This window comes from Drosophila eugracilis, unplaced genomic scaffold (genome assembly GCF_018153835.1).
Source record: "Drosophila eugracilis isolate 14026-0451.02 unplaced genomic scaffold, ASM1815383v1 contig_498, whole genome shotgun sequence".
Classification (NCBI taxonomy): Eukaryota; Metazoa; Arthropoda; class Insecta; order Diptera; family Drosophilidae; genus Drosophila; species Drosophila eugracilis.
The window spans coordinates 1,125,101-1,150,708 of record NW_024573369.1 but is presented as its reverse complement, the minus strand read 5'-3'; the positions used below and the strand labels follow the sequence as shown (position 1 = coordinate 1,150,708).

Below are 25,608 nucleotides of genomic sequence, written 5' to 3'. Positions count from 1 at the left end.
AAAAGGGTTTCCCACTATTATTCCCACCATTCCATTCCCACTATACTCTGTATTTTCCCAACACTTTTAGTGTGCCCAAAGCGTTATATATCGAGGGCTAGAACAGCTAGATGTTGCAGTTTCTCAACTCTGGGCACACAACTAGCAAGGGCTTCATTTTTATTTCGAGAGCTTGGGTAAACAGAAATTTAAAAAGTCCTTAGTAAAATATCATTAGTTTAGAGTTCAAAATGTAAATTAGACTTTCTTTGTTCCAAAACACAATCACGCACACTTTCCCAATTAAATGTATTATTTTCTGGTATATCTAAACACTGATTACTCATCCAATTGGCATTACGCTCTTAGTTTTTCCTATTTTGTTGCACAAAGCAAAAGTTAAAAAAAAATGTGGGGTGTTTAAAAAGTTATGTCAAAGTGGTACAGTTTCCATTGTCATGGTGAGTACCCCATGCTGTGCAACGTATACACACACACCTACACTCAATTCGGTGAAAAACAAAATGGTGGTGACCTATTAATATCGTCAAATCTTTCCCGCTTTCCCTTTCAGTCTCAAACTAACTGCAAGTGAGTGCGTCACTATCGGGATATTCCCATCATATTCTCTAAGAATCAACACGAATTTGAGACAACAGTCCAGTTCCAGTTGTGATCTTTTCCATTAGATTAAACAGATTTTCGGACACGTTGCAAACAAGACAATTCTAATTCTGTCCTTTTCTTTTTCGCTTAGGGTGCTCAGATGGCCATCTAATGGGTAAAACGGTGTTACAATTAGCTTTAGAGATCGGTTCGAAGGAGGTTAGAAGAAAAAAGCGTAGAAAATCGTTCGAACCGTTTTCCGAAGCAAAAAACATAAAAGTACTGCAACAATAAAAAAAAATGGTTTCATTATAATCGAAAAGTTGAAATGGATTTGTCTTACGAAAAGTAAGATGAAAAAAGATTATTTGAAATCGACAAATTGTTTTCATGGTTGACTCATTTGTCAAGCTGTAAGACAAAAAGAAACAAACATAAAAGGCAAGAATAAATATGAACATCCTAAGACGCAACGTTTTACAGTCCGAAATTAAACGAAAAATTAAGTCTTAAAGGAATGTAAAATGTTGCAAAGAAGGTAACGTTTTACGCGCCTTAACAAGTCTAAGAAAAAAAATAAATTGGTAAATTTCGTAAAACTGGTGAAATGTTATACGAACTTTTCAATTTTCAAGAAAACAAATTTATTTAAAGCGAGATGGCAATATATGACTTCTCGTTCTTAAACGAGCTTCAAATAGAAAGAGAAAGGCGATCGTGCTGGATTAGAAAAGAACAGCCAATAATAAATGATTTTCTGTAAATACATGATGTTAAATATAAAATAAATGCAATTGTTGATAACAATTTTTGACTTTTTGTATATTTTATGATTGTGGACGCCATTTTTTGTATGCAAAAGTAACGGAATATGTCTGGCTTTGTTGATCGTCCGTGCTGCCAGACTATCTGCAGTTGAAGTCTGTGGTTTAGGGAAACGGTAATACAAGAAACGGTTAACATTTTTCCGTTGGTGATGAGTAGTAGTAAGTACACCAACCATATTTAACAAATACATTATCGAGGATATACACCACAGTTAGCAGGGATAGCGATAGCTCTAGAGTCTGGCAACACTACTTTGCACTATTGAATGCCATTTCTCGAAATGAATGTTTCAAAATGTTCGTGTGTTTAAATCGATTTTTTAAAATCAAAAATAAAGCCACCAGATAAAGCTGCCATGCACCTGAACTCGACGTCGAGTTGGCTACGTAAAGTGATATAAGCTAGTGATTTTATTGTGGCACAAGTGCGTAAAAAGTCAACAAAAAGTCATAAGCTTTTCTTGTGTGTGTGTGTGTGTGGCAATACACACGTAACGTGCGCATGTGTGTGTGTGTGTGTGGACTACCTCATGAATGCAGTTTGCTGGTGTGTGTAATTGCCTTGAAAACACAAAATAATCTGCTTATAAAAAAAAAGAAAAGTGGAATACGGAGGTGCAAAAAAAGCAATTACGATTGTATACATAATATAAGGGCGCACATACATGCACATGCACACCGTTTACAGAGTGTTATTTTGGCTTTTGGCTGTTAAATCAGCAGTTCTCTTCTGTTAAGTGAACAGGGGCAGTGTGACCGCTTTGTCGATAATACCGCCGACAGTATGACCGCGCTAGCCAGAGCCAAGAGGCTCTTTGATTGCTATTAGAAAATCTCACATATGTATTTTTCTTTTATCCCCAATAAAAACAGCCAACACGCAGCGTTTAAATCAGCAGCGAAGTAAACAAGTTAGTGTTAAGTGTGCAACTGGTGCAAGAAATCGAAGAAAAACGTAATAGGCCACGCCACAACAACAATAACAGCAGCGACAACAACAACAAGGCTAAAAAGGGCTGCGCAAAAACGTAAACAAAAGCAAGTTGAAAACGGGGCAAAGGAAAAGGTCAGAGCAAAAGTAAAATACCAAAGGAAAGCCAGAGGAAAACAAAGCCACGAAAGCGAAGAACAAAGAGGGGAGCTCAATAGAAAAGGAACGGAAGTGGAGCGCGGAGGAGGCGAAAGAGCAAAAGAGGAACAGGAAGAGGAAGAGAGAAGGAGCAGCAGCTGAAGCAGAAGCAGAAGCGCAAAACAGAAACCGAAAAATGGACTCGGACAATGACAATGATTTCTGCGATAATGTCGATTCGGGCAACGTTTCGTCGGGCGACGATGGCGATGATGACTTTGGCATGGAGGTGGACCTTCCAAGTTCCGCGGAGCGCCAGCTGGACCAAGACGACTACCAGTACAAGGTGCTCACCACCGACGAGATTGTGCAACACCAGCGGGAGATCATCGACGATGTCAATCTGCTTCTAAAGGTATGGCAAAACGGAAAGAGTACGGTAGACACCCATCATGGTGAGCCTTAACTAACCTAATAAACTCAACTATTCCCCAATACAAACTACTATCACATAGGGACCAGTTTGAATACATTACTCAGTCAGTACAAACAAACGAATACAGTAAACCCATCCCACTGCGATTTATTCATTTTCCCTTTCCTTTTCTGAACAGTAAAGTGAGTGCTCCTCATTGGGAATATAGGAAAAGCGAAGCTCTAGCGCATATTTTATTAACTCAAACTAAAGTGATATATATTCGCTTTGGTTTCACTGTAAAATGCGGGGAACTCCCGCCATATTCTTTAAAGTCGTCTGTGTTTATCTTTTATACAGTAAAACATTCCTTAGAGAAAACATTAAAAACGAAATTGAGTATAGTTTTGATAAAAGACATCTCTTAAACACAGATATAATCTGGATTTGCTTACTTCTTTAAGCTATGGTTTTCAAATGAGTGAATCAAAAATTTCTATCTCAACACAGAGAATTTTATCAGTTTCAAGACTTTGTATCACAGTGCTCACTGTAGTGTATATAGTGGATTTGTGCATGTGTATCCGCGCATCTCGCGCTCACCTCTCCGTCTCTGCCCACCGCTCTGCCTGGGATCTGGGATGAGCTGAAGGTCGTCCGCTGATGGCTGCCAGTGCCAGTGAAATCGGAACACAAGCACCCAGGCGCACCCAAGGTCAGCAGATCCGCATCCCACATCCGCATCTGCAGCTGATTTGCCCAAAGTTGGCTAAGTTTTCGAGGGATTTCCTTGGAAAACCCAGAGTTTCAGGAATTTCCTTTGAAATTAAACAAGTTTTTACCAAATAGAAGACTCTCACTTGTGGGTTTGAAGCGTATCATAACTTTTCGGCCGTTGCTTTTTACAATTGTTGATAGAACAGGAAATTACAAAAATTACTTTCTTTGACATACAAGAATCAAAATCTGTCCAAACCACATCTCAAGTGAATTTTATTCAATTCATTGTTTAATTCCAATAAAATTTCAATTATAATCATTTAAGCAACGTAAAATCTTTCGAAACCGATTGTTGGTAATTTTTATTTATAAACGAAATTCACTTAAGTTGGGTGTTAAGTTACTGTGTAGACACGATTTTCGATTGATGCAAATATTTTCTGTAGCTAATTGTTGGATAAATAATACACTTTTGAAAACCTTTTGAATGTTTATGTTAAACATTTTTACATTTATGAATATACCTACATTTTGATGAGGTCTTAAAAAATTTAAACCACAATTGGTGGTAAGAAATCATCATCATCATCGACACAAGTTTAAATCTATTAAAACTTTCCACTGTTTGTAAAGATCTTTGAGATATAGTTGAGTTAGTTTAGAGTTGGTTCTGATAGTTGTTACACCCGACTACATTGTTGTTGTGATTTAACCACATCCGCAGCGACATCCGTCGGATGTTCATCCTAATGTAGCTTCAGCTGCTGATCGTTAATGATTTGGCATTGATTTCGAGGCCAACTGGGAATGCAGCCAGTACACTATTTTGCCACTTGCTAGTTCCATATATATATTAGCCATCATTCACTGACATTTGCTTTGTCTTGCGTTCTATGTCCACAGTTACCCACACCCATTACGCGGATACTGCTGAATCACTTCAAGTGGGACAAGGAAAAGCTCTTGGAGAAGTACTTCGACGACAACACCGAGGAGTTCTTCAAATGCGCACACGTCATAAATCCTTTCAACAAAGCCACCGAAGCGGTCAGACAAAAGGTGAGCACAAATTGCTAAGGTTCCATTTTATGTTCCATCTAATGTATTTCTTCTCCTCCATTTGTAGACCACCCGAAGTCAGTGCGAAGAGTGCGAAATATGCTTTTCATTGCTCCCGCCAGATGTAAGTTTGCCCGTGAGGAGGAACAAGTGCTTCCATGACCTAATTGTGATTTAGAAACTATTTTCTTACCAACTAACCACGAACATTGCTAGGGCTATATGTTCTGGTACCAAAAAGTACTGAAGTGCCTTATCTGATAATAATGCTCGGCCGTTGCTTAGCTGCAGGAATCTATAATATATAGAAAAAGACTTTATTTGTATTATATCAATTATTTTATTGCCTGGCCTTATCAATATTTTAGTAGTTGATTTATAATTTTTGATTGTTACTATTTATTTGAATTCCACTGACAGAATCTGGTTAAGTGTAGATTAGTCAACAGTTCAGGGTTTTATGCAGCTATGTACGACTTTAGATTGGATAATTGGGGTGTCGCCCCTGTTGTTAAAGTCAAGCATGCAAATTGCAAATTACGTTTTCTAGAAACTTTCACTTTTGCTAGATTTTCTGGATTTAGTTTTAGCCTAAAAGCCAATGCATTATAATTATTAGAAAAGAAATTCAAGGTTAGGGCTAGTAATTATGACGATTAGCTTAGTAACATCTAATAAATTAAAATTTATAAAAAGATATTATTGACAAATGTTTCCTTTTGTTTATCCCATTTAGTCTATGACCGGGCTGGAGTGCGGACACCGATTCTGCATGATCTGTTGGCGGGAGTATCTGACAACGAAGATCGTGACGGAGGGTCTGGGCCAGACCATCTCGTGCGCGGCGCACGGCTGTGATATACTGGTGGACGACGTGACCGTCACCAAGCTGGTGGTGGACGCACGGGTGCGGGTCAAATACCAGCAGCTGATCACCAATAGCTTTGTGGAGTGCAATCAGCTACTACGCTGGTGTCCGTCCGTCGACTGCACCAATGCGGTTAAGGTGCCGTATGCGGAGCCACGTCGCGTCCACTGCAAGTGCGGTCATGTCTTCTGCTTCGCCTGCGGAGAGAACTGGCACGATCCGGTCAAGTGCCGCTGGCTAAAGAAGTGGATCAAGAAGTGCGACGATGACTCGGAGACGTCCAACTGGATCGCGGCCAATACCAAAGAGTGTCCCAAGTGCAGCGTGACCATTGAGAAGGACGGTGGCTGCAATCACATGGTGTGCAAAAATCAGAATTGTAAGCACGAATTCTGTTGGGTCTGCCTCGGTTCTTGGGAGCCGCATGGCTCCTCTTGGTACAACTGCAATCGCTACGACGAGGACGAGGCCAAGACCGCTCGCGATGCCCAGGAGAAGCTGCGCTCCTCGTTGGCCAGGTGGGTTTTTAGCTGTTGCATATCCTTTTCAGATATTTAATAGATATAGGTAGCTGAGAATGCCCTTTAGTGCTTAATCATTCATATGTTTGTTTTATCTTCTAATTGCTCTTATTAGTGATAACGATTGCAGAGCCAAAGAAAGAAATGAATCAGCTATAATTTCCAATTTAATTTTATCGCTAGTAAACAAGTAGAGTTATCTACGTAGATTAAAAATGAAAGCACAGCAAAGTCAAACAAAAACAGAGTTAAGATAAAAAGTCATTCATGAATAAGAAATAAACTTTAGATACGAGTATACCATAAGTATGAGAGTTATATTATAAACTAATTAAAATATTTTATACCTAATAGATATCTCCACTACTACAATCGCTACATGAACCACATGCAGTCAATGAAGTTTGAGAACAAATTGTATGCATCTGTGAAGCAAAAAATGGAGGAGATGCAGCAGCACAACATGTCCTGGATTGAGGTAAGTAATGGAAATCCATAGCCAAATTACACAGACTAACCAAGCATATTGTAATTGCAGGTGCAATTTCTGAAAAAGGCTGTCGACATACTTTGCCAGTGCCGTCAGACTCTCATGTACACATACGTGTTTGCGTATTACTTGAAAAAGAACAATCAATCCATGATATTCGAGGATAATCAAAAGGACTTGGAGTCGGCAACCGAGACGTTGTCCGAGTATTTGGAACGTGATATTACATCCGAGAATTTGGCTGATATTAAGCAGAAAGTGCAAGATAAATACAGGTGTGTGAATGAGTTTGGTTTTAGGGATACCAAGAAGTTATCTAACTATTATATATTTCTTTTTAGGTATTGTGAAAAGCGGTGCTCTGTTCTGCTGAAGCATGTGCACGAGGGGTACGACAAGGATTGGTGGGAATACACAGAATGACGCGAGTCATGGCTGGATAACTAAGCTAAGCTGAGCGGCAGGCAGTAGGAGTGTAGTGCCCGCTAAACGCCTCCCCATCCAGCATCCCAAATGCACCAAACACTATCCTCCATCCCCACACCCATCCACATAATTACAAGCGCCCACCCATACCGAAACCGAAGCCGAAGAAGTTGAACAGAAGTTAAGAATAATGCAGAAAGCTAAAACAGAAAGGCAAAAGGAAAGAAAGATCAGAAGGACAACCACAGAATGTACACTCAAAAAGAATTTGCTAATCGGAATGTAAAACCATTTTAGAAGATTGTGAAACCAGAGAGAAATCAATATGAAATCGTAACACATAAATATATAATAATATATATTTTTCTTCGTAATGAGCAGCAGCAACAACAGAAGCATCAGGACACACTCGGACACACAAGCCCACTCACACAACCAGTCACAAGGATCAGCAACAGCAGCAGCATCAGCGGTATATATATATTATATATAGTAAATAATCAACAGTTACAAACTTATTTGATGTTAACCGATTGCAAAGAGATCTTCATGTTATCAAAAACTAAAGAAAAACGACTAAATAAAAAAGCGAACAATTAGTGAATTCAAAACTCCAAGAATGAGAAACCAGCAATAGAACCTACAATAATGTGAAATAAACTACAAATGTAAGCAGAAAGGACACTTGCCCAGCTTCCTTACCACCTGCCCAACTTCCTTCGACCGTTCTACGTACCGTTTTTAAAACCCATTTAGGCTTCAAGTTAGCATTATTGCTCTTTAGTTCCAATCTCAGACCCAGTTCGATTTCTAAATTTCGAATTTCTTCCAGATGTGTTAAGCCTTTATTTAATTAATTGATTTGCCTTATTCCTATTCTGTTTTCTGTTCAATAAACAATTGTGCCTAGCATATATGGAATGGAAACGTTTGCGATTCGATCGGATAAGCTTTGTTTTCGTGGCGGGAGCAGAGCTACGCCCCCATTCTTAGTTCGTAATGGCCTCTCGAATATTGTAAATGTTAAATGGAGCCCGGGTGGATCAAGATCAGTGCTCCCAACCGCGATAACCCAAGTGAACTTTGTTTTGCTCCAGCACAAATCGAAGAACATACCGAAATCCGAAAGAAACACACATACACTGAGTTATATAGACGAGATATGTATAGTTAATGGGGGAGGGAGGCTGGATCTAGGGATCCTTGGAGTACGTATATATCCTCCTTCTCCTTAAATCGTTGTATATAAGAGAGTTTTGTCCATGGTTTCCTAGCCCGCCCACAAAAAAAAATAAAAACAACACAAAATTGCGCACCTCAAACGCGTCAAGTACACCCAAAATCAAGTCGACTTGCCACGCCCCCGCTACGAAGGCGTTGGACCCTTTTACCGTGTTTCCGTTTTCAGCATTCTCTATATTCTTAACAACAATAAATAAAGAAAAACAATTATATTTATAAACAAAACTAAATGGAAAAACTCATTGAAATTAAATTGATGTAAAAAGTTAAAAGTTGTTCGAATTGAAAGAAAATGAAAAAATACCATAATGTGGAATAAAAAAAGATATATAAAAAAGCTGTAAAAATTATGAGAAACTATGTATGTATAATTAAAGATGAAATGTTGCAAAAATTAGTGAAAATAAAAATTTAAAAAATCCAGTTACCTGTTTTATGTTAAATTTATGTTAGTATTTCTTGGAAAGTATAATTCTAGGAATCATATTTATAATCTATATTTATTTACATTTAGTACTAATACATATATAGCCACGAGGAGTCCAAAAAATAAAAACTATAAAACCTCGTTGTTTATCATATCGTATCACGAGTTTACCATGATATTCACGAAAAAGCTGTTAAGTCCTATGTATTTCATTAGAACGTGCCGAAAAACAGTACTCACGTACAGTACTCACACCTCTAAGAATACCTCATAAGAACTAATCTGCTGATCGATTTACACCTGCTAAATGTTTCTGCTCGCCTGGTAATATCGAGAAATCTGGCAATTTGGTACATACACGTGCTGAGGGAAATTTTCGGATGTTTTTGTTAGTTCTTTGGTTTATAACTTAGTCAAAATAAGACGCACAGCCAAAAGACCGACTGTTTTCAGCAGCTAACGATCTCACCTTTCGATCCATATGACTGTGTGGCTAATTTTGGACAATTCATATTTCCATAAAATTTCGCATTTTTGATAAGGGGTGCCATCATCAAAATTCTCAAAAAATGCCCAAAAATTAAGTTTCCCAGATTTGAATGGAAACCAATTGGGAATCATGGCAATCAATTTACGAGCCCTACGAGGTATTACATTTCTCATTTGGAGCATTTTTGGCTTCGCTATGGCTAAGAAACTGATTTTTTTGCGCCCAAAATCAAGTATACGCCTTTTGACTACAGAAAGCCCGGCTTGTTGCAGTTCCTTAGCTCTAACTTTGTTAAAACAAGACGTACGGCTAAAACAACGACTGTTTTATGAAGCTAACTACCGAAACTTAAAGCCCCTATACTTGCTTTTATCATTATTGTTCTGATTTTTTGGTGCGATCTCTGTTTTAAGGGCTAAAAAATCAGGAAACCGATTTTTAACAGAAATTAGCAATATTATTTTCGGTTTTTTAGCTCTAGCTCGGTCGAAACAAAACGCACAGCCAAAAGAACGACTGTTTTGTGCTGCTAACGACCAATACTAACCACCCCTATCACCCGTTTTTCGATTTTGGGAAAGTCAATTTTGGCCCAAATTTCGCATTTTTGATAAGGGGTACCATCATCAAAATTCTCAAAAATGGGCCAAAAATGAAGTTTCCCAGAATTGAATGCAAACCAATTGGGAATCACGGCAATCAAGTTACGAGCCCTACGAGGTATTACATACCTCATTTGGAGCATTTTTGGCTTCGCTATGGCTAAGAAACTGATTTTTTTGCGCCCAAAATCAAGTATACGCCTTTTGACTGCAGAAAGCCCGGCTTGTTGCAGTTCCTTAGCTCTAACTTTGTTAAAACAGGACGTACGGCTAAAACAACGACTGTTTTATGAAGCTAACTACCGAAACTTAAAGCCCCTATACTTGCTTTTATCATTATTGCTCTGATTTTTCTGTGCGAGCTCTGATTTAAAGGCTAAAAAATCAAAAAACTATTATTAACAGAAATGTGCAATATTATTTTCGGATTTGTAGCTCTAGCTCGGTCAAATCAAGACGTTCAGCCAAAAGAACGACTGTTTTGTGCTGCTAATGACCAATACTAACCACCCCTATCACCCGTTTTTCGATTTTGGGAAAGTCAATTTTGGCCCAAATTTCGTATTTTTGATAAGGGGTACCATCATCAAAATTCTCAAAAATGGGCCAAAAATGAAGTTTCCCAGATTTGAATGCAAACCAATTGGGAATCATGGCAATCAATTTACGAGCCATACGAGGTATTACATTCGTCATTTGGAGCATTTTTGGCTTCGCTATGGCTAAGAAACTGATTTTTTTGCGCCCAAAATCAAGTATACGCCTTTTGACTGCAGAAAGCCCGGCTTGTTGCAGTTCCTTAGCTCTAACTTTGTTAAAACAGGACGTACGGCTAAAACAACGACTGTTTTATGAAGCTAACTACCGAAACTTAAAGCCCCTATACTTGCTTTTATCATTATTGCTCTGATTTTTCTGTGCGAGCTCTGATTTAAAGGCTAAAAAATCAAAAAACTATTATTAACAGAAATGTGCAATATTATTTTCGGATTTGTAGCTCTAGCTCGGTCAAATCAAGACGTTCAGCCAAAAGAACGACTGTTTTGTGCTGCTAATGACCAATACTAACCACCCCTATCACCCGTTTTTCGATTTTGGGAAAGTCAATTTTGGCCCAAATTTCGTATTTTTGATAAGGGGTACCATCATCAAAATTCTCAAAAATGGGCCAAAAATGAAGTTTCCCAGATTTGAATGCAAACCAATTGGGAATCATGGCAATCAAGTTACGAGCCCTACGAGGTATTACATTCCTCTTTTGGAGCATTTTTGGCTTCGCTATGGCTAAGAAACTGATTTTTTTGCTCCCAAAATTACGTATACGTCTGTTGACAGCAGAGAGCCTGGTTTTGCTGCACTTTCTTAGCTCTAACGTTGTCAAAAAAAGACGCACAGCCAAAAGAAATACTGTTTCGTGCTGCTAACGACCAATACTAACCACCCCTATCACCCGTTTTTCGATTTTGGGAAAGTCAATTTTGGCCCAAATTTCGCATTTTTGATAAGGGGTACCATCATCAAAATTCTCAAAAATGGGCCAAAAATGAAGTTTCCCAGATTTGAATGCAAACCAATTGGGAATCATGGCAATCAATTTACGAGCCATACGAGGTATTACATTCGTCATTTGGAGCATTTTTGGCTTCGCTATGGCTAAGAAACTGATTTTTTTGTGCCCAAAATCAAGTATACGCCTTTTGACTGCAGAAAGCCCGGCTTGTTGCAGTTCCTTAGCTCTAACTTTGTTAAAACAAGACGTACGGCTAAAACAACGACTGTTTTATGAAGCTAACTACCGAAACTTAAAGCCCCTATACTTGCTTTTATCATTATTGTTCTGATTTTTTGGTGCGATCTCTGTTTTAAGGGCTAAAAAATCAGGAAATCGATTTTTAACAGAAATTAGCAATATTATTTTCGGTTTTTTAGCTCTAGCTCGGTCGAAACAAAACGCACAGCCAAAAGAACGACTGTTTTGTGCTGCTAACGACCAATACTAACCACCCCTATCACCCGTTTTTCGATTTTGGGAAAGTCAATTTTGGCCCAAATTTCGCATTTTTGATAAGGGGTACCATCATCAAAATTCTCAAAAATGGGCCAAAAATGAAGTTTCCCAGAATTGAATGCAAACCAATTGGGAATCACGGCAATCAAGTTACGAGCCCTACGAGGTATTACATACCTCATTTGGAGCATTTTTGGCTTCGCTATGGCTAAGAAACTGATTTTTTTGTGCCCAAAATCAAGTATACGCCTTTTGACAGCAGAAAGCTCGGCGATGAAACGATATGGTTAACAACGTGATTGCCCATCTCTAATTTGGTGTTTTGGTTGTAAAGCAGCGGTTCTTTTTCAGGGAAAGCTGGATAGGGCAGCAATTTTTAAATGGCAGCTATCTTGACAAAAACAAAGCTCACAGAAAACAGAAGTTGCTTGCTGCGGTTTTTGTTTTCCTGGTAGGTGAAATCCCAATAAGGCGAATTTGATGGAGAAAAAATAATTTTTTGGTCAAAAATTTCAACGAATTTTGACTAGCTGATGCCTTTGAAATACCAGGCGAACAGAATCGAGTAGTAGGTGGAAATCGCTAAATTTATGAGCTCCTCTTAGGGATGGCCATGTGAGCAGTGGTATTCGACACTATCGAATGAAATACATAGAATTTAATTGCTTTTTCGGGCCCTTCGTGCTAAAGTCGTGAGACTACACAAAAAACAACGTGGTTGCTCATCTCTTGTTTATGTTTTGGGCTGCAGACTAACGGTTCCCATCCAGACATGAGTGACACTTAGGGATGGCCATGTGAGCAGTGGTATTCGACACTATCGAATGAAATACATAGGATTTAATTGCTTTTCGTGATTATCGTGCTAAACTCGTGAGACTACACAAAAAACAACGTGGTTGCTCATCTCTTGTTTATGTTTTGGGCTGCAGACTAACGGTTCCCATCCAGACATGAGTGACACTTAGGGATGGCCATGTGAGCAGTGGTATTCGACACTATCGAATGAAATACATAGAATTTAATTGCTTTTTCGGGCCCTTCGAGCTAAAGTCGTGAGACGACGCAGAAATCAACGTGGTTGCTCATCTCTTGTTTATGTTTTGGTCTGCAGTGGCAACCATCTTAAAATGGTAGCCATTTTGAAAAGGCAGCCATCTTGAAAAAAAACACAGGCTCCCAGAAAACAGTAGCTGTTTGCTGCGGTTTCTGTTCGCCTGGTATCTGAACTCCCAAAATTATCAATTTGACTAAGGAAAATGATTTTTTTGATCAAAATATCAACGCATTTTGGTTAGCTGATGCTTTTAAAATAACAGGCGAACAGAATCGAATAGCAGGTGGAAATCGATATATCTATGAGCTTCATTTAGAGATGGCCATGTGAGTAGTGGTTTTCGGCACGATCGAATCAATTACATGGGACTTTAATATTATTTCGCGATTGTCGTGCCAAACTCGTGATACGATATGGTAAACAACGTGGTTGCCCATCTCTATTTTGTTGTTTTGGTAGCAAAGCAACGGTTGTTTCTAAAAATAATGATGGCTGCTAGTGGCAGCCATCTTGAAAATATTTAATCTCGTAGAAAACAGAAGCTGCTTGCTGCGGTTTCTGTTCGCCTGGTATCTGAACTCCCAAAATTGCCAATTTTACGATGAAAAATTACTTTTCAGCGATGAAATTCGACGTTTTAGTTAAAAAATACCAGGAGATCATAATGGTCAGAAGGCGGACAGGTGGCAGCTGAAAATAAAAGAAGCATCTTGCTACGATTTCTGTTCGCCTGGTAAAAAAAAAATCGGAAACCAACTAAATTGCCTTTTTCCGAGTTGAGATGCGGCCAAAATCTGTAGGTTTCTCGAAATGAAATACCAGGCGAACAGAAATCATAGTAGGTGGATATACGAAAAACGAAAACAACGCAACGCCTAACAGATGCAATACAAAAGTACAAACTTATTGGAGGTCATTTCATGGTGCTGATTTCATGGCTAAAAAATCAAAATGCAATATTTGTTGCAGTTTTTTAGCTCTAGCTCGGCCAAAACAAGACGTACAGCCAAAAGAACGACTGTTTTATGAAGCTAACTACCGAAACTTAAAGCCCCTATACTTGCTTTTATCATTATTGCTCTGATTTTTCTGTGCGAGCTCTGATTTAAAGGCTAAAAAATCAAAAAACTATTATTAACAGAAATGTGCAATATTATTTTCGGATTTGTAGCTCTAGCTCGGTCAAATCAAGACGTACAGCCAAAAGAACGACTGTTTTGTGCTGCTAACGACCAATACTAACCACCCCTATCACCCGTTTTTCGATTTTGGGAAAGTCAATTTTGGCCCAAATTTCGCATTTTTGATAAGGGGTACCATCATCAAAATTCTCAAAAATGGGCCAGAAATTAAGTTTCCCAGATTTGAATGCAAACCAATTGGGAATCATGGCAATCAAGTTACGAGCCCTACGAGGTATTACATTCCACATTTGGGCCATTTTTGGCTGTGCTATGGCCAAAAAAAGGATTTTAATATGTGCCCAAAAGTATGTTACTTTTTTTGACAGCAGAGAGCCCGGCTTGTTGCCGTTTCTTAGCACTAACTTTGTCAAAACAAGCCGCATGGCTAAAACAATGACTGTTTTATGCAGCTAACTACCGAAAATAAAGGCTCCTATACTTCTTTATATCATTATTGTTCTGTTTCTTTGCTTCGAGTCCGGATTTAATACCTAAAAAATCAAAACGCCTATTTTTTGACAGAAATTTTAGGGGAAAATAGGGCTAGCCCAGTGTTTGCATTTTTGATAAGGGGTACCACCATCCTTTTTTGCAAACATAGGGCAAAAATGTTACTTTGAATGCAGCTCAACGAGGTATTATATATCACATTCGGATCATAATTGGGAAAATCGGGATTAAGCCAATTTTACATTTTTTACGCACGATAATACTAGACTTACCCGCTTCTTTAGTTCAGTCTAAGACTTAGAAACTCGGGCAGTTTACTAAAATGTAAAATGCTGGAGTTGAGTTTCTTAGTGTAATGGAAGGGATTTCAGGATTAATTGTCTTACTCTTTGGTCTGCAAGAGTTGATAGTAGTAGTATTAATAGTTGAATGTGCGAAACGTTGGTAATAATTGCATTAGGCGAGTCGCCTAGGGCTTCTTCTTGTGGATGGTTGAGAGGGGAATGGCGAAGCCTCGTCGTTTGGTCATTGAGATTATTGGATGATGATTGGTTGGCTGCTGGTTCTCGTTTTTGGTTCTATTCTGTTGCTTCTATGGCCTCTTACAATAGCCGCTGTCACACGCACAAGAGTCTTAAGTCTAATCTTGTGCAGTGGCCAGCAGCTGCAATAAGTACCTTTCGGTTCGCGACGCAGTCGGTGAATCACAATTCGTTCTACAGAGCCATTACAGTTCAACGGACATTGCCGAACCGAATGCTGAATAAATGATGATGATATGCCCCATCGACATATGGTCGAAATTCCAGGCTTAAACGAGGTCTCTTGGCACGTTTTTGAATAATATAGATAGATATATGTATATTTGATGGGTCTCGATGGGTTATTGATTTTCAATTGAGAAATGGGTTTTCGATTTTTTCGTATTTATTATCCTTGTCACTGAATCACGGTAAACAAAAAAAAAGTCAACCATTATCCTGAGAGAGAGTGAGAGAGAGAGGGCACTTGAAAAAAAAATATATTTAGTTTTGCAGACAAGGATCCTTTGGGCTGTCCACTGGTTGTCGCTTAATTAACGCTATTTAACTGAGACATTGTTCGGAACGGCGTTCACCTTTTATAGTGGCAGGTGGTCAGAACATCCCTCTTGTTTGAGCTTGTTTAAGTACTCCCTGTACGTGTTTGGCCGAAGACTTACATGTGTGTGTAATATTATTAGGGGCGCATTAGTGTGTGTCCCAGTCGCAAAAGGCTGCCTACTTTTAAGCGCTGCGCTGGAGGGAGGCTAAAACGAAATACAACAAACATAAAGAACGAATCCCAAAAAAAAAAAACGAAAGCGCCGCAAAAGAGCCAGACATTGAGGCAGGTTTCCCATACAAATCTATATATATATATATCTTAACTCGGGGTTCTTGACCAGAAGCCAAAGTCCCGCTGGGTGAAATATGATCCGAATGGAGATATGCAATTGCAACTGCAACTGCAACTGCAACTGTAACTGCCACAATCAGTGGTGGTGGTGAAACACAAAAAGAAAAAAAAAAGAATACACCTTAAAGACCCCCTTGGGCTTCATCCCCGATTTCCTCCAAGCCCCGGGGCGTTACAAAAATTAAATAACATTTTTCCCGGCGGCTGAGGTGGCACTTGTATGGCATCTTCCATGGGTTTGGAATGCTTCGCTGGTCAGCGCCCGTACAAAAGTGTGCCTGTATTTAGTGGGGAATCTCAACAAGGTAACGGTAAAGGTAATGATGGTAATGGTGGCTTAGCGCGTATCAAGTGACAGATTGTCTGCGGCAAGGAGGCCGGCGATTCAGTCGATTCGCTTGCCGTCTTGGGAAACCATAATTTCCGACAGCTTTTCACAACCTGTCACTGCATTTATGTATGCAAACTCTGCCGCTTTCTGGATAGTGAAAATAATAATTGATATGACTGGAATATAAATATATATATTACCCAAAATGTTGAGGGATCAGAAACTGCTTATGCTGCTGGTGCTGTAAGTAAACTTTTTGATGGTAGAAATGCAGATTAGTAACTATTCTGGTAAAGCATTTTAAGACTAACAAATAATAATACAAAAACATTATAAAAATTGTTTTCTCCTTGAATGATTCTAAAATTTGATATTACTTATAAAAATAATTAACATATCTTTAGTCAATATGATCTTTATTGCCATAAAATAACAACAAATGGCAGGTTTCTTGTTAGAACTGAAAACTAAAAAACAGCAAAACGACAACACAGAGCCTAAGTTTCGGAACTTGTATGAATTCCTAATGAAATTGAACAGGTGCTGGAAACAAGTTCATTCTCTTGGCCAGCTAATAAATTTCAAATAAGCCATGGGTCAGAATACAAATATTTGCGAAACTTCTAAACTTGAATGTCGGAAAGTAAATTACGATTATTTTCAAGGTATTTTAAGTAGTTTTCAAGGAATTAAATAAACTTACAAATATTTTTATAAAGTTTAAAGTAATTAAAAAGATAATGGGACTTTAATCGGACAACCTGATTCTATATGCATTCCAATTAGCGCAATGCAATTGTTGCAAAACGTCTTTTGTTTTGGCCGCCTGTCAAAGTTGATTTCAATCAATATTCATGAAATAACGCTGTAATTAAATGGCTGCATACACTTTTTGAAATTCCTGTGAGCGCGTCATACGTGTCCTTTGCAGGAAGAGAGAGAGAGCGGTTCAGATTCGTGACCTTCGCTGCTACGTCACAGTGCTTCAAGATAATCGAGAGCGGAAAGAAATGGCGGAAAAATCCTTGCGAAAGGGAAATGCAAATGGGAAGCGGTGTGCGGCGGGTCGTGGAGAGTGCGTCTAAAAATAGAAGCCACCGAAAATCTAGGACACTCCGACTCGCCATGGTGACGTTGCAGACGCCCTTTTTCCTGTTTCCTGCACTGGGAGAAAATCTTAAAATCAAATAAGCTGGAAAGAAAAGGTGTTATGGAAATCAAACTTGAAAAGAGAATCAAATAAGTTAAAGTATTAGAAGAGCTTTTGGGTTATAATATTTATATTTAATTTTAAAAAAATATTGTAAGTTAAATTACCTGGGATTTATAAGTTATCAGAGGAACTTTCTCATAGTCGTTCGCTGTGGAATATATTTTGGTTAAGAAACGCATTTAATTCGTATTCATAAGAGAATATGATGCAGGTACAGAATATTTACCGACTATAATAATGGGATATTCATGTGATGATTTGTGCACTTTTTGATATTTCAAATGCATGAAATGAACATTTCTATCAAATGTGAGTAATTAAATATATCACTTCATACCTTTAAACAAACTAATATATGTTTTGAAATCACAATCGAATTTTAAGGCGAATTTGTAATGGATGTTATTAAGGTTTCTAGATATATATGAAATATTTTTGATATGAAAAGGTTTTAAGCTTAAATTTGTTAACTGAAGAACACAAATCACTTAAGTTCTAAGATCATTACAGTGTAGTAAAAAGCTTAACAAGGTACGAGTATATAGTAATATATACTTTTAATCCCACAGGCTACATCTCTAAATGATTTAACCAACCCAAGGATTATTTATTTCTTAGCTTAAATAAGGAAAACATTTATTCGGCTTTAAATGCCGTTCCTTTTTCTTGCTGTGTGGCCAGCCTTTTTCACTTTCACTTTCTCCAGCCACTTTCTCCTCTCGCCTCATCTCCGCGGACGCCTCGTTTCGTCTTCGGCGGGACTTCGTCTTGGTTTCGGCACTGGGTTACTGGGTCTGCACATCGCAGCATCTGCTCGGTGGCGACTATTACGTCAGTGGCGGCGGGTAAATGGCCTCTGCAGGGTCGTCACATGTTGCTGTTGCGCCCAGCAACATCCCAGCAAAAAAAAACAACGAAAAAAAGAAACAGAGCCGCCCAACGCCAATGGCTACCCACTTTTCAGCCTGAAGAGAATAACAACAAACAGGCGCAGGGTCAACAATGTTTGGGCTGCCCCTGAAAGAAGGCAGCGATTTTTGCGCAAAAATAAACAGAAAATTGTGGCAGGAAAGTTGAAATTGTTTTCGGTCGAACATGGCAGGAGTGTTGGAGTTAATAACTTTACATTTTAATGGACTTTCCCTGCAAGTTTAATTATGTTTTTTATTGGGGCAACAAAACAATTAGCTGCCTGCAAGTGGGCAGTGCAAAGACTTTAATTGCAAACTAATAAAAGTTGTGTTTATAATTTAAAACTTATAGTTTAGTTAAATAAAACTGATAATGGGATATCTTTAGGTATCATTATTTTTAGCATAAGCAGAAAGCAGAAAGGATATCAGAATATAAACTTAATATGTTTTGACTTTAAACCTAAAAGGTAAGTTCCTTTTCCAAAATAAAGCATTCATTTCAACAAGTTATCAAGAATATTTATAAACATTTGCTGATGTTTGTTGAAATAAGTTAACAAAATCCTGAAAGACTCTAAAATATTATAGTTGGGTTAACTAGAACAGAATCTTTATGGATTTTGAAATATTATATCAATCAAAGTGGGTTTGTTAGTAAGAAATATTCTTTTAACGTTTTAATAGGTAAGCACTTCTGATCGAAAAGTATTTTAGGTATTATATTTTAGTTAAAACTGTGTTAAGCATTTATTTGGAATGAAAATGACTGTTGTTTATCTTAAATCTTGACTAAAAATTAAAACTACTAACCCTTTGCTAGTTACCTAATTTTAAATACTTACAAGAAACACACTTAAAAAAACTTTATAATCATTCTTAGTTTATTTTAAGCAGGCTTTCAAGCTGATGAAGTCCATCCCACGAACGAGCTCAACGTGTCAAGTTTTTGTTTTTAAAAAACGATCTCAAAACTTGCTTAGTGGAACTCGCACGTAGAACAGAGAGATTTCAGGGGGATTCCCCAGAAAGCTGCTCAACTTACTCTTTCTCACTTTCACACTTTTTCACACTTTGAAAAAAATTCAACAAAAAAAATGTATATTTTGGCGCCAGACTCTGTGTGTGCTTTCAAGTTAGGGTTTTACTATTTGACTTTAGCTTTTGGAGGCTGGAGCCGTTCACGACTGTTTGGCTTGGAGACGAGTTTCCGACTGATTTTAGTAGATGCTGGCACTGCGAATGTAAACCCATGACCAGGCTCAAATTTGAAGCGCCTGACGTCGACCGAGGCAGCGGCGTTGACGGCAACAGCGACGGCAGAATCAGCAGCATCACCCGCCCAACGCCCATCGCCCATCGCACATCGCACATAGCACATCGCTGATGTCGCACACAGTGTCCTTTGCAGATTATGTCTGGGGTCGCGTTCGGGGTCTCTCTTTGGGGCTGGGTTCTTGCGTTCTTGCGTTCCTGCGAGGAGGATGCTATGTGGCTGTATATGCTGGATGGATCCCATCCAATACTCGGTTTTCTCAATGAAAATTTCCATTTGCAGCAGCCCAACAGCAGCCGCAGCAGCCGGAGCAGTCAGAGCAGCCAGAGCAGCAGCGTTGCCCGTGCACCACCGAATGCATTGCCTCACATCCTGTGAATGAATGCCAGCCGTGACGTCACTGGGCCCCCAAAAGCCTTCGTTCCTCCTCCTTTTTATCGCTGCCAGTCGGATATTTCGGCATTTGGCATTCGGCACTAGGTCACTGTGTTAGCAGACGCCAGAAAGAAAGAGTGAGAAGAAAGTATGAAAGAGCGAAAGACAGCGGGGGCGGCTGGGTGAGGGGCGTGGCCGGTTCGGGTCTCAGACGGCAGAAAGTCGGTTGTCCCTTACCACCTACAGCCCCCTTTTGAATGGTCCGCCAAAAAGAAAACCCCAGCTAGACGACAATTAAAGAGGAAAACTTTAGAAAAGCCTCAAGAAAGGATAAGACAGAAATGTAAAGCAACAAATAAAAGCAGAACACCAGACTCTGGAAGACGTATAAATCAATTAGACTGTGCACCAACACCAACGAATCGCATGAATGAAAGTCTCAAGTTTTTGGTATTTGCTAGTAAGTTAAAGAATTTGATTTACCTCTAAGGATATGTTAAGACGGCGCCATTAAGTAGGCTATAAAAGCTGTTTAAGTACGCTTACCCGTACAGAACGGGTTAGAAAATCTTTTTATTTATTATTTACAAAACTATCATTTTTCGTTATATTAACTGATTGATTTATAGAACAATCTAGCTAATCTAGGCAAACTACTTTGGTTGGAATAAATATTATTTGGGGCATAGATAATGGACACTAATTGCCTTTAAAATCACAAATCGAAAGTCAACCGTCAAATAACGATCGAGGATAACATTAACAATTCTATCCTAAACCTGACAACTATTTTAAAACTCTTAAAGTAACTTTCGAACCGATTAATTAACTTAAGTGATACCCACCCATATGCGTAACCTACGACCTTTTGCGGTAAGCTGCCCTTCCTGCTCAAGTTTTTACTTCAGAATTTTGAAATCTCAGTGGGTTACTTGCATTTCTCACGTATGATGTATTTATGGGCTAGATGTCAGTAAAGTTTCCCTTTGCCAACTCAGATTCCGCGATGTGCTGGTCTCCGCAAACGTGAATGATTGGCTCTGGAGACCGGGGGTCTGGTTTCGCTTAGCAGGCATACCTGGTGCACTTGGTACTTGGTACGCGGTACAACGATGCCTTCACGATGCCTTCTCGATGCCCAGGTATGGGTATCGTATTGGACTTGAACTGGAGCCTCAGCTGGCAATGAGGACCGAGATGGGGTATCCGAAGGGAGTGAGCTTGGGTGGTTTATGTTTCATGCAGCGGCAATGACGTCGACGGCGTCTGCACACCTGTTTGACATTGCCCATTGGCCCCGCAGATGAATGGAGCCCGGAGCCCAGCCCGATCCGAGCTGAACCGAACCGAAACCGATTCGCTGGCATCTGCTGCCGCTGCCACTGCCGCTGCTGTTGCAGTTGACACTTTGACCTTATACAGTGCGTCCAAGTCGGCGTCCGTTTCCTGCTCCTGCCCTTCCTCCTGCTCCCTTTTTGCCCCTTCAAAAAGGAAAGAACCCCCACCAAATCCCAGCCAATTACGATCCGACCTTCGCATTTATTTTTAGTGCACTTCTAAAAATAAATCGGGGTCAGCTAGAGAGAAGAAGCCAGAAGACCAAAGCTAAACTAAAAACCGAAAATGAAAATGAAACTTTCTGTTGAGATTCTTAGAAACAATTTAGCAAGTTCGGGAATTTCGATTCCCAGTTGGTTTCCAGATGCCAGCTAACCAAGGGGCTACTTTCGTAGGTGGGACCATTGGCCAGGAGGTGGCTATATCTTTAGACAAACGGGCTAGTTGTCGCTGCCAGCACACACACAGAGAGAGAGAGAGAGAGAGAGTGAGTGAGATGAGCTAAGAAATGTAGAGACAACGCAAAGCGTATTTTTATTATGGCCCATATACATTGTATGGGCGTCTATATAGATCTCGTACTATAGCATACATACCATACTATACCATATAGCTGCAGATATTCAGAGCTATGTGCATGCATGGATTTCGTTCTAATGCCAAACACGATTATGTGCGTCTGTAGATCGTGTCGAGCGTCGGCGGCTATATACTATATAGCCATATATATCGTATATAGAGCGGTAATCTGTATGCAAGATCTGTGGGCGATTCTCTCATAGAGGAATGCGTCGATTGTTGTTCATGCAAGTGTCTGGCACAAATCGAGGGTTTCCTGATTTAAAAATGGCCACAACTATAGTTTTCAGGTGTTTGGTCAACTCTTTTAGCTAAAGAAAACTATTTCGTGAATTTTCATTATTATTATCTAAAGGAAAAGATTGCTAAATGTTGTGGTTTATTAGCTAATTTATCAAGCAATTTAGTTTAGAGGTTGCCTAAAAAGCTTTCTGGGTTTTAAAGTAACATTTTGAGGTGTATTTACAAACTTTTAGAATTTAGATTGCAAACACCTTGTGCCTTGAATTCTTTATAAATGATTGAGTAATATTCTTAATTAACATCCATTCAATCCATTAATTAGCCAACTTTTCACCACCAACCATCCTCCCTAATCCGCTTAGGGAGTATTACCTGATCCAAGTACCTACCCATAAGTCAAGCTCTGTTTTCAGCTTTCTCCTTTCTCTCCATATTGAAAATCAACTTCAGCAGCATTTACCGATAACATCTAACATCTGTGATGTTAGAACACCGATAGAACAATGAGACGACCCCGAGTGGGGATCAATTAAAATGCAACTACCTTCGCATTCAAATCCAAATTGCAATCCCAGTGCCCACTTCCTTTTTAAATTCCTCGTGGGGATTGGCTTTCCGTTTGAGTGTCGTCTGTTGCTATAGTGTCGCTTAAGTCATCAAAGTCCGGCCAGATAAAGTACCTCCTTTCCCGTTTCCCGTTGCCCGGAATCAGATCCAATTGAATGCCAAACGGGACAAAAGGAGCACATTGCCATGGGTGGCACAGTGGACAATGGCCAGTGGATAGTGGACAGTGGACAGTGGACAGTGGGCATGCACATGGCCAGCTTAACTCGGTTGACATTTATCTGGTTTTTGCATTTCTGTTGCCATAGCGCCACGCCCACCCAGCGACAATGGTAATGGGAATGAGACTCGGAATGGCAGGCCCATTGATGACGCTGAAGACTTTCATTCACAAAACTGCAGGATTTCAAGGCAGGAACGGAGTGGCAAACGTCAGCAGTGAATGGAAAAGCTCTCATTCTCCTCTTTTTGGGGGGTGGTGTTGAAAATGTGGAAAATTGTGCAGCACCCGCTGAATGTCCTTCGTGGCCGATATGGGTGGGTGGGCAGAGAGAGAGAGTGAGATACAGATGCGGATGGAAAGGCCGGGCGGCGGAGGTTCCTTGGCTAATGAAGACCAATGACGTCCGTCCGACCGCCCCACAAAAGGCACTTTGAAAAAATTGTAAACCATTTTGGGATTAAAATTAAGAGCATTACCACTAATTATGCTCGTAAGTTGGATTTAATTGCTTAATTGCTATTTTTGTTGAATGGAAAAACAAATTGCATGATTTTAATAGGGAATCCGCTTTGAGAGTAGGTGTTTCTCAGCTGCTTATAATAAACTATATCTTTGATATATATTAGCCAGATTTATTATTAGAAAAAGAGATTTCCTTTAGCTAAAAAAACATTTTTTAAGGCTTTCAATTCTTTAAGTTCTTAGATTTAGGAGTTCTTAGTTAGGAGAACTCAATTTGAAACTATTTTCCAAGTGTGATCCGGGGGGCGGGCGAAAATCGGGTTCCCTGATTGACCTCAGCTTATTGGACCATCAATCAATTAGGCGCCATTTTCCTTTCCACGAACGCATGCACATGGAATCCATATCATATTCCTGCATCATGTTGCATGTTGCATGGACTGACCTCGCTGCCTCTGCCGATGACGTCTGCCGTGGAAACTATGACGTCACTGGCGGCGAAACTAGTGCAAATACACTATCCGCTGCACACGCATGCCATCGGTGTGCCAGGCTGCTGGTAGTGGTGCCGCTGCACGTCATCAATATGGAATATGAAAAGGAAAAAAAATATATATTATATATATATATCAGTATAAATATAGATGCCTTTTTAGATAGTTTTGCCTTAGTAAATTGAAGTAACTAAATGTATGTCTGAAAAACTAAAATAAACCTCAGGCTTAAGTGGGTTTCATAAATTAAAAAGAAAAAAGCAACTCAAAAGCTTATTTTTGATTTTTGTTAACTAAAAATTAGACAATTCTACTTCTTACAAAATATTAACAGCATAAGTTAGTCTGCGAAATGAAGAAAGTTCATAGATATCTCAGCCTTTCCCTTATTAAAAAGTAATTTCCTTTTAGTTTAAACTAAACATGAATATCCCAACTTCAATGTTGGTTCTTGGTAATTAAATATATTATAATTAATTAAATTTCAACCAAAATAACAATTAAATTATATGCAGTTGTAAAGTTTGCTTTGTGTCGTCGGTAAAACAAAACGAACTTTGGCTTTGTCTTAGCAAAGGCCAGAAAAAGTTGGCCACAAATGTAGTTAATCCTTGGGAGATGCACAACCAATACCAACCGATGTAAAATGTATTTGCAACTGTAATTCGTTTAGTTGATGTAATTAAATTCTCTGAAAACTTCGCAAAGTTGTGAGGCCAACTTGGCCAGTGTTATTTAAATATTTCGCAGGATTTGCCGGAGTAAGCAAATTCTGACAGCTTTCATGAGTGCCAGTACGTACATAATGCAACTGCATATAGCATATATATATAGTGCAGGGAGGATGAGGATGTGAGTGCCTGTTTGTGTATATATAACCCTAAATGGGTCAGCAGCAACAAGAGGGGAGTTCGGTGGGTAGACGACTACGACGACGACGACGACGACGACGACGACAGCAGCAGCGACAAATAGTTGTCAGGTAGAGCGAACATTACAAGGCCAAGCCCAGAGTGGGTGGCCAAGGGGAGGGTCTGGTGCTGGCTGTTGCTGAACGGCGGTTCAAAGGGGGCTTATGACGTTTGTTTTGCTTTGACGCACTCGCAGAAAGTTGACCATCGATGGTTGGCCTTTAACCCCAAATTAAGCCTGTATCGGCAAGGGCCATAATCATTTGCTTAAGTCCTCGAAGAGTAAGTTCTTTAGTCAGCTCTTACCTAGAAATATATATTCATGAAGAAGTCTTAAGTATGATTAATCCAAAGAATGAAAGAAAGGGATCAGTAAGGGGTTAATTCTTTAGCTATTTGTTGGAGATTTCAACTGGTTTTTAGTTACTAAACTTCTACAGATTTCTGTTTCCCTTTCATGCATTACTTTCCTTATTACTTTCAACTAACTTTAATTCGTTTAAATTTATAGCCACCTTCCCCCCTCCCCTCAACCACTTTAATATTTCCTGTTTGCCCCAAAAGAACCAAAAATAAAGCACAATATAAAAGATGTTTTCAAAAAGAAAAACATTTTCGAAATTCATTTCATAAATTAAAACAAAAAATTGCCTGCCTGCCTGCCTGGCTGAAATTGTTTTAAATGCTTTGAACGAAAATAAAGGCGAAAATAGATTCGTCCAGACATAGACGAACTGATCAAGTTCCCTACGAATCCGAACGAAAACATTTCCCTCTACCGCTAACCCACTGCCCTTCCGCAGACCCC

At 39.3% G+C, this 25,608-nt stretch overlaps 2 protein-coding genes across 2 annotated transcripts; both read left to right on the top strand.

Annotated features, from left to right (window-relative positions):
- Positions 1-110: 110 nt before the first annotated feature.
- LOC108116714 lies at positions 111-1,212 on the top strand. The gene is made up of 4 exons (XM_041819239.1): positions 111-176; positions 349-440; positions 554-570; positions 737-1,212. Exons 1-4 carry the CDS (start codon positions 111-113, stop codon positions 877-879), a joined length of 318 nt encoding a protein of 105 aa, XP_041675173.1. The 3' UTR covers positions 880-1,212.
- A 442-nt stretch (positions 1,213-1,654) lies between these two features.
- LOC108117614 (E3 ubiquitin-protein ligase ariadne-1) lies at positions 1,655-8,645 on the top strand. The gene is made up of 8 exons (XM_017230143.2): positions 1,655-1,837; positions 2,286-2,896; positions 4,520-4,675; positions 4,743-4,799; positions 5,412-6,061; positions 6,419-6,542; positions 6,603-6,829; positions 6,896-8,645. The coding sequence occupies exons 2-8, from the start codon at positions 2,678-2,680 to the stop codon at positions 6,975-6,977; spliced, it is 1,515 nt and encodes a 504-aa protein (XP_017085632.1). The 5' UTR covers positions 1,655-1,837; positions 2,286-2,677; the 3' UTR covers positions 6,978-8,645.
- The last annotated feature ends 16,963 nt before the right edge of the window (positions 8,646-25,608 follow it).

What these genes read in the sequence shown, in the direction of transcription:
- LOC108117614 (XM_017230143.2), top strand. Translation starts at nt 2,678, where the DNA reads ATGGACTCGGACAATGACAATGATTTCTGCGATAATGTCGATTCGGGC. An exon ending in TTTCATTGCTCCCGCCAGAT is followed by an intron (nt 4,800 to 5,411) that starts GTAAGTTTGCCC and finishes TATCCCATTTAG; the next exon opens with TCTATGACCGGGCTGGAGTG. An exon ending in AAAGTGCAAGATAAATACAG is followed by an intron (nt 6,830 to 6,895) that starts GTGTGTGAATGA and finishes ATTTCTTTTTAG; the next exon opens with GTATTGTGAAAAGCGGTGCT.
- LOC108116714 (XM_041819239.1), top strand. Translation starts at nt 111, where the DNA reads ATGTTGCAGTTTCTCAACTCTGGGCACACAACTAGCAAGGGCTTCATT. An exon ending in TTTTTATTTCGAGAGCTTGG is followed by an intron (nt 177 to 348) that starts GTAAACAGAAAT and finishes TTACGCTCTTAG; the next exon opens with TTTTTCCTATTTTGTTGCAC.